Source organism: Oncorhynchus mykiss, chromosome 24, assembly GCF_057628025.1.
Source record: "Oncorhynchus mykiss isolate SJ-2025 chromosome 24, ASM5762802v1, whole genome shotgun sequence".
In the NCBI taxonomy this organism is placed as follows: domain Eukaryota; kingdom Metazoa; phylum Chordata; class Actinopteri; order Salmoniformes; family Salmonidae; genus Oncorhynchus; species Oncorhynchus mykiss.
The window spans coordinates 22363936-22372972 of record NC_143045.1 but is presented as its reverse complement, the minus strand read 5'-3'; the positions used below and the strand labels follow the sequence as shown (position 1 = coordinate 22372972).

At 45.0% G+C, this 9037-nt stretch overlaps 1 protein-coding gene across 4 annotated transcripts in view; it reads left to right on the top strand.

Moving 5' to 3' along the window:
- The first annotated feature begins 1201 nt into the window (after positions 1-1201).
- Positions 1202-9037, top strand: part of vaspb (vasodilator stimulated phosphoprotein b) — a 31825-nt gene continuing 23989 nt past the window's right edge. For all 4 annotated transcript variants that reach the window (XM_021582798.3, XM_021582795.3, XM_090218727.1 and 1 more), the window contains exon 1: positions 1202-1481. In XM_021582798.3, coding sequence (XP_021438473.1) covers positions 1477-1481 — 5 coding nt within the window. In that variant the 5' untranslated portion in view covers positions 1202-1476. The remainder of the gene's footprint in view (positions 1482-9037) is intronic.

Here is a 9037-nt window from a genome sequence, read left to right as displayed (position 1 = left end):
CCACTTTCTGGGAGTAGAGGGACCGTCTTTGACACACACATTTTCATTTTCTCACCAGTTTCCCACAAAATGACATGCTTGGATGGGGAAAATGTGATTATATAATTAACATGAGTTTATATAATTTCTTGAAAATGTGTACTCTATTTTTGGGTGCAGTTTCAGTAGTGGCCAGCAGACAGCAGATTGAATGGAGGGAGCTCAAATTGTGTGACAGGCTGACAGTTGCTCTGTAGACAGCTGCCGTGTGTGTTCAGGCCTACCAGTGCTTCAGATGTTTACACATGCCATTGAGACATAATGCAGTCCTTCCTCTTCTGCTCCAGTTCCCTCTCCCCCATAAGGAGAAAAATGCTACAGTATTGCTCAAGAAGTTTTAGGAATGCAGTGCAAGATATCATGGTGGTGACAGCACTGTATAATTCGCTATATTCTTTCCCATTATCTTCCTCCTTCATTGTGTATGAAGTTAGAAGGCCTGTGGTGGTGGCAGGTAGCCTAGCGGTTAGAGCCAGTAAACAAAATGTTGCCAGTTTGAATACCTGAGCTGGCAGGGTGAAAAATTTGTCAATGTGCCCTTGAGCAAGCCACATAACCATAATTTGCTCCAGGGGCACAGCACTACTATGCCTGACCTACACAGTTCACTGCACCTATGTGGCAATATACATATTTGTTTTTGCCTACATACAGTCTACAACTAGTTTCTTAAACTATTTGTTGTCTCACCACTATTCACGTTATGTGCACAACGTTGATTATAGGGCAGTCTTGTTCAGTCCAACAGGCCTATGTTGCTTAAATAATGATAAATACAGTTTGTTCCCAACTTTCTATCAACCTTGAATATCCGAATTAGAGTTATGCCTTTCAACCACTAGGGAATGGCGTGGTGTGGATTTTTTTCAAAGGTTAGTGCAATCCGGCATCCTTGGGACATGGACATCACTCCCAAAAGCCGTTTTAAAATGTCCACTTCATTGGGACGTACCACTGATCCCAGATAGCAAGGACCTATTTTCTAACTACAGAGAGGAGGGGCCGGTGAACATGGAATGAAAACCTACTTCGAGTTAAACACCAACGCAATTACGTAGACCAGGACGAAGGTTCACAGCATTACCGATCAAGAGGAGTTCCCACTTTGAGAAAAATAAGAAAGAGACTTTAGTTTGTCCTGGCACGGTTTATGGTAGCCTGTTTAGAAAGGAGAGATGAGTCTCGGATCCTGATTGGAGTTGACAAGCGCGCTCCACTACTGTATCCAGCCTTTCAACCCCTCTCCGAAACCAGGAAATCGTCGAGGTGTGCTTATCTTTATCTTGCTTGTGGATCGTAGGCTACCCCTTTGCGGGTAGATCCATGTGTATCTCGCCGATATCGTCGTTTTTTATTTAATTGTTTTGCTTTTGAACCCGGGCTCAGATCTGAAGCCGAAAAAACTGCATCGGAGTGGATCTCTCTTCTCGCCTAACAATGAGGTAAAGCGGGTCAAATCGGATCGGTCTGTTCATTGTGTTTATTTTGTTTTGGAACTACAATACAACAGTTTTGTGCGCTTGTAGTGCTCGCGCATGGACGGTGCGAGTTTTTGTTTGGAGTCTATCACATGATTTATCATGTAACACCGATAGATCTCGAACTGTTTCGGTAGTCTAGTTTGGACTCAAGATAGACATGTCATTATTAAAGTGACCGCCAGACTAGACCAACTTGTTTCAATGTAGAATACCTAATACAATGTTTCACTTTGTAGCCCAGTTGAGCCCAGATAGCCCAGATAAGTGCAAGCTAGAGCGCGGTGTCTGTCTGGTGTCAGTCAAAAATGTATATGACTCTGTCCTCTTGTCATACAGTAGTAGCCTGTTGCTCTGTCATAGTTGAACATATTGTTTAGTGGCCTAATTCCAGTACATTAGGCCCAGAGGGCATTAGAGCGGGTCATTTGTACTTTACTTGAATGGCAATTTGTGTCCCATAGTGATTTAGGTTTATCATGGAATCAAGATTTATTGTGGCCTATTTGGGAAATGGGACGCTGCTATCTGTAATGGTGCCCTGTGGTTGAGCACTCTGTGTAAGCTAGGCATGGAGCTGTCTGGTCAGCTGGCTTGCGGTATAACACCACGTATCCATGCAAGGTCTCTATTTTTTTTCCCTCTGGTAGTTGGCCAACCAGGGTTGTACACGGAACCAAATTGCACCGAGCATGGAACACTCTAGTCTACACATTCCACATCCTGTTGAAGCTTGTGCAGTTGGCAATTACATGCTTTGAAGCAGACACTGGTTAGGCTTTTCTGGAATGTTTAATTTTTAAATATTTTTTTATTCAAACACAAAGGCCCCTCGCATATGACCTGGGCACATGTACATTTGTATACTCTTACTCTATCCACAATGTATATTTGCAGTGTTTCCATAACCTGTGCAACAAGTTCTTTATCTTTAACCAATCTTGAATCACTCACTGCTTTTGTAAAATCTAGTTGGGCAAGTAAGGCCTTATTGTTTTTAACCTGTTGCTGATCACTTCGGTTTACTTTGTTAAAACCAACACTGACCTCTAAGCCTACTAAATTCATGGGCTCCGGCCCCACCTAAAGAGGTCATGTCATTTACCTTGCTTACATAATGTAATGTTGTCGGTCACATCCAGTTCATTGTCCTCCAGCATAATCTACCGTATTTGAATGTTGACACAGAAATGCAACCAACTGGTTAAATGTTCCATGGTTTCTCCCAATATAGGTAGGCCTAGCCCTAGATCCTGAGCTGACCCAAATCTAATACATAGAAACCTCAGTCAATACATCCAAGGCAGTTTGTTACATGTTCTCTGTCCACCCTGGCTTTGCATACATTCTCCCTATAAACATAATCAGCTGAGCCTTTCTGGCCAGTTTCCTCCATGTTTCTCTCTGACTGTATGCACACTGACACACAGGAAATAAATTAGTCTTCATTAATGGCAGCTGGAGGATTCATTGTTATCAAAGTGACGCCTGCTGTGACTCGCTCCAGGTGTCTGGTACTAACTGACTCCCCCTTGGGCTGGGCTAGCATACAGTAGACCTACACAGGACACCCTTCAAGTGTAAGGTGGTTGTGAAACATGCCACATTTGATCTAACAAGTCATTCCATGCGCTGTGTTGAAACCAAATCAAATTTTATGTCACATGTGCCAAATACAACAGGTGTAGGTAGACGTTATGGTGAAATGCTTACTTACCATGGTTGGAGTCAATTTGAATTGAAGACAGTCAATTTTGAAAGTAAACAGAAATTACAATTCAACAATTTAAAAAAAAAAGGGAATTAGTTTTCAATGTACTTTTCAGTTTCTTGAGAAGTCAAACTTTTTATTTCAGAAGTTTAAACATTTCAGAATTTTAAATTCAAATCACTTCCTGAATTGACTGCCTTCCATTTGAGTTAAGCTCAACACGGTTACTTACACCATATATAAAAAAAGTATATGGACACGTCTTCAAATTAGTGGATTTGGCTATTTCAGCCACAACCGTTGCTGACAGGTGTATAAGATTGAGCACACAGCCATGCAATCTCCAGAGACAAACATTGGCAGTAGAATGGCCTTACTGAAGAGCTCAGTGATGTTCAACGTGGCACCGTCATAGGATGCTACCTTTCCAACAAGTCAGTTTGTTAATTTCTGCCCTGCTAAAGATGCCCCGGTCAACTGTAAGTGCTGTTATTGTGAAATGGAAACATCTAGGAGCAACAACGGCTCAACCGAGAAGTGGTAGTCCACACAAGCTCACAGAACGGGATCGCAGAGTGCTGAAGCGCATAACGTGTAAAAATTGTCTGTCCTCGGTTGCAACACTCACTACCAAGTTCCAAACTGCCTCTTGAAGAACTGTTTGTCGGGAGCTGCATAAAATAGGTTTCCATGGCTGAGCAGCTGCTCACAAGCCTCAGATCACCGTGTACAATGCAAAATGTCAGCTGGAGTGGTGTAAAGCTAGCCACCATTGGACTCAGTGGAAACATGTGCTTGGGTCAGTTGAGGTAATATGTACATGTAGGTAGAGTTAGTGACTATGCAAAGATTATAAACAGAGAGCAGCAGCAGTGTAAAAGAGGGTTCTGGGTAGTCCTTTGATTAGCTGTTGAGGAGTCTTATTGCTTGGGGGTAGAAGCTGTTAAGAAGCCTTTTGGACCTCGAATTGGTGCACCTTTACCGCTTGCCATGCAGTAGCAGAGAGAACAGTCTATGACTAGGGTGGCTGGAGTCTTTTAATTTTTTGGGCCTTCCTCTGACACCGCCGAGTATATAGGTCCTGGATGGCAGGAAGCTTGGCCCCAGTGTAGTACTGGGCCGTATGCACTACCCTCTGTAGTGCCTTGCTGTCCGAAGCCGAGTAGTTGCCATACCAGGCAGTGATGCAACCAGTCAGGATGCTCTTGATGGTGCAGATGTAGAACCTTTTGCCGATCTGAGGACCTATGCCAAATATTTTCAGTCTCCTGAGGGGGAAAATACTTTGTTGTGCCCTCTTCACGACTGTCTTAGTGTGTTTGGACCATGTTAGTTTTGTTGGTGACGTGGACACCAAGGAATTTGAAGCTCTCAACCTGTTCCACTACAGCCCCGTTGATGAGGATGGGGGCGTGCTCGGTCCTCCTTTTCCTGTAGTCCACAATCGTCTCCTTTGTCTTGATCACATTGAGGGAGAGGTTGTTGTCCTGGCACCACATGACCAGGTCTCTGACCTCCTCCCTATAGGCTGTCTCATTGTTGTCGGTAATCAGGCCTACCACTGTTGTGTCGTTGGCAAACTTGATTGTGTTGGAGTCGTGCCTGGCCTTGCAGTCATGAGTGAACAGGGTGTACAGGAGGGGACTGAGCACGTACCCCTGAGGGGCCCCTGTGTTAAGGATCAGTATGGCGGATGTGTTGTTACCTACCCTTACCACCTGGGAGCGGCCCGTCAGGAAGTCCAGGATCCAGTTGCAGAGGGAGGTGTTAAATCCAAGGGTCCTTAGTTTAGTGATGAGCTTCGAGGGCATTATGGTCTTGAACGCTGAGCCGATGCCAGGAGAACGCTACCTGCCCCAAAGCATAGTGGCAACTGTAAAGTTTGGTGGATGAGGAATAATGGGGCTGTTTTTCATGGTTCGGGCTAGGCCCCTTAGTTCCAGTGAAGGGAAATCATCTTAACTCTCAGCATACACTGACATTCTAGATGATTCTGTGCTCCCAACTTTCAGCATGACAATGTCCCTGTGCACAAAGTGAGGTCCACACAGAAATGGTTTGTCGAGATCTGTGTGGAAGAACTTGATTGGCCTGCACAGAGTCCTGACCTCAACCCCATCGAACTCCTTTGGGATGTATTGGAACGCAGACTACGAGACACTCACTAATGCTCTTGTGGCTGAATGGAAGCAAGTCCCCGCAGCAATGTTCCAACATCTAGTGGAAAGCCTTCCCAATAGAGTGGAGGCTCTTGTTGCATGCAAGGGGAGGACGAACTCCATATTAATGGCCATGATTTTGGAATGTGATGTTCAGTGAGCAGGTGTCCACATACCTTTGGTCATGTAAGGTACAAGCTCTTTCCCAATGATGCAGAGTTAAAGAAGAATAGACAATATCAATAGGCAGGGGTTTATTTATTTCACCTTTATTAAACCAAGTAGGCCAGTTGAGAACAAGTTCTCATGTACAACTACGACCTGGCCAAGATAAAGCAAAGAAGTGCGACAAAAACAACAGAGTTACACATAAACAAACGTACAGTCAATAACACAATAGAAACATCTATGTACAGTGTGTGCAAATGTAGGGAGGTAAGGCAATAAATAGGCCATAGAGGCAAAATAATTACAATTTAACATTAACACCGGAGTGATAGCTGTGCAGATGATGTGCAAGTAGAGATACTGGGGTGCAAAATAGAAAGAGGATAAGTAACAATATGGGGATGAGGTAGTTGGGTGTGATATTTACAGGTACAGTTATCGGTAAGCTGCTCTGACAGCTGATGCTTAAAGTTAGAGAGAGAGATATGACTCCAGCTTCAGTGATTTTTTTTTTTGTTGCAATTTGTTCCAGTCATTGGCAGCAGAGAACTAGAAGGAAAGGCGGCCAAAGGCAGTGTTGGCTTTAAGTGACTAGGCAACAGGATATACTACACTGGGCTGGCAGGTGGTTAGAGCGTTGGACTAGTAACCGAAAGGTTGCAAGATCAAATCCCCGAGCTGACAAGGTAAAAATCTGTCAGTCTGCCCCTGAAGGCAGTTAACCAGCTGTTAGTGAAAGTAATAGTTTGTTCTTAGCTGACTTGCCTAGTTAAATAAAGGTAAAATATATACTGTATGCTTTCATTCTCTCCACACTGAGCAAAAAAAACGTATTTTTTTCTTCAACATTTTAGTCACTCTTCTCCAGAGCGACTTACAGGAGCAATTAGGGTTAAATGTCTTGCTCGATTACTGGCCCAACTCTCTTAACCTCTAGGCTACCTGGCGCCTTGTGTGTTTAGAGTAATAAAAGGCTGCTCTCATCAGTTTTTAAAATGTTCCCCTTTCACTCTCCATGCTGAGCACATGTAGTATTGATCTACTTAAAAGCAAGAACACCGATTTCTGACTCACCTACAGTCTCCTTTTATTTCTCTCACATCATTCTTTGTCTGCCTGACTGTATTGAAATGAGCTATGGAGGCCTGACTGGAAGAGCTATGGAGGCCTGACTGGAAGGGCTATGGAGGCCTGACTGGAAGGGCTATGGAGGCCTGACTGGAAGGGCTATGGAGGCCTGACTGGAAGGGCTATGGAGGCCTGACTGGAAGGGCTATGGAGGCTTGACTGTATTGAAATGAGCTATTTAGGCCTGACTGTATTGAAATGAGCTATGGAGGCCTGACTGGAAGAGCTATGGAGGCCTGACTGGAAGAGCTATGGAGGCCTGACTGGAAGAGCTATGGAGAGGCCTGACTGGAAGGGCTTTGGAGAGGCCTGACTGGAAGGGCTATGGAGAGGCCTGACTGGAAGGGCTATGGAGAGGCCTGACTGGAAGGGCTATGGAGAGGCCTGACTGGAAGGGCTATGGAGAGGCCTGACTGGAAGGGCTATGGAGAGGCCTGACTGGAAGGGCTATGGAGAGGCCTGACTGGAAAGGCTATGGAGAGGCCTGACTGGAAAGGCTATGGAGAGGCCTGACTGGAAAGGCTATGGAGAGGCCTGACTGGAAGGGCTATGGAGAGGCCTGACTGGAAGGGCTATGGAGAGGCCTGACTGGAAGGGCTATGGAGAGGCCTGACTGGAAGGGCTATGGAGAGGCCTGACTGGAAGCCGGTGGCTAGTGCAGACTCACAGGGAGGGTATTCCACTTGCTACCCTCCCGTCCCCCTCTACCATCATCAGTGATATTTTGACCCTGTCACCCCTGGTTGAAGAGTCAGGAGCTATTATGCCTGATGTTTAGGTGTTTGTCTAACTTTGTCTCCGTTTGACAGTCATTAGTAACATTCATTGCCTTAATCATGTAGTTAAGAATTTTATGGCACAACGTTGTTGTGTATTTGTCATCACTAATCATTTGGTGTATGTCAGTATGGTGATTTTAATGTAAACTATTTCCATAATTCCTTTGTTCATGGAAGTACATTCAGGTGGGTTCCCTGTACAAAAATCATTGGGATTCTCCCTCACCACAATGAGATGTGTGTGATTAGTATTCACCCAAAAATTGTTTGCGCATCATTTATACATTAACACTGAATGTCGCTGTGGCCGTGCAATCTGTGCCATGCATTATCACAAGCTTTTCCATTTAACGCTGCTGGCCTTTTATGTCAACACCTGATCACCACTGCCCCATAACAATTTACCCCCATCGGTGCTCCTTGTTCTAGGGCAAATAAATAGGCCTTTATGTGGGGGCCTGCCTTGGGATTAGAAGCAGTGCACAATGTACAAAACCTTCTATTGTCTCAATAGTGCCAAATCCAGTTTCCTTGGTGGTTGTTGTGGGTTCTATTACTAAGCATCTAGATTACAATATCCCCCCTCCTTGTTCAGAGGTGTTACTCAAACGTATACAGTCTAGGCGTCTGTAGAATGGTGGGTAGGGCATGGTAAACCGGAAGCAACAATAGGGCTTTGTTCATTGCCACTGACAAAAGAATCCTCTACACCCTCCTATAGCATGGTATACTGACGGTGAATCAAACGCACGAGTCATATAATTAGGTACACCTCTCAACGCCAAACATATCGCAGTGTGTTGGGATAGCACTTAGCTCTGGAGCCTGCAGCCTTGCTGGCTCTGTCCTAGTGGCTAACGGCGGGTCTAATTAGCCACTACTCAGATTTGGGACACTTGTGCATATAGTGGAGGCGCGCGTGAATGAGCAAATGGAGGGTCGAGGGTAAGGGGTGATTTGGGATTCAGCCTGACACTCCCATATTTACCATTTAAGTTCCTTCCTTCCACCCTAGCTAGTATCTTTCCACACACCCATATCCCTCATTCCCAACGCTCCCAGTTTCTCCTTTTATATCCCATGTAGTGCTGCAGCTGATCCATATAGATGCTGTAGGTCAGGAGGAAACTGTGCTTTCACAGAGCCACTGTTGTCTCTGGAACAACGGTCATCATATTCTCCTTCTGGTTCCCTGGGCAGCTCCAGGCCTTGGTTGGCTTCGTCCCAACAAGCCCAGGGCATCAGCATAGCTACACAGGGTACAAATTGCACCGTCACTGTGGAGCTGTAGGTGAGCGACTAACCACTAGGCATTGGATACCATAGAATTAGGACCTAGAATAGTCATTTAATAGGATCTCTATGTTGGATACTCTAAAAGTGGTTGCTGGCCAAGGCTGAGACAGGCTGGGTCTTGTTGCAGTAGCCATGCTGTAATGATTTAATGCATGGTCAGCAACGGCTGCCATTTCTCCTTCCTCCTCTTCTCTTTCTCTCCATTCATAACTCTCTCTTCCTCCCTAGGCAAATATTAATGTCTAGTGATTCACTGTTGTTCTGAATCTGATTGCTAAT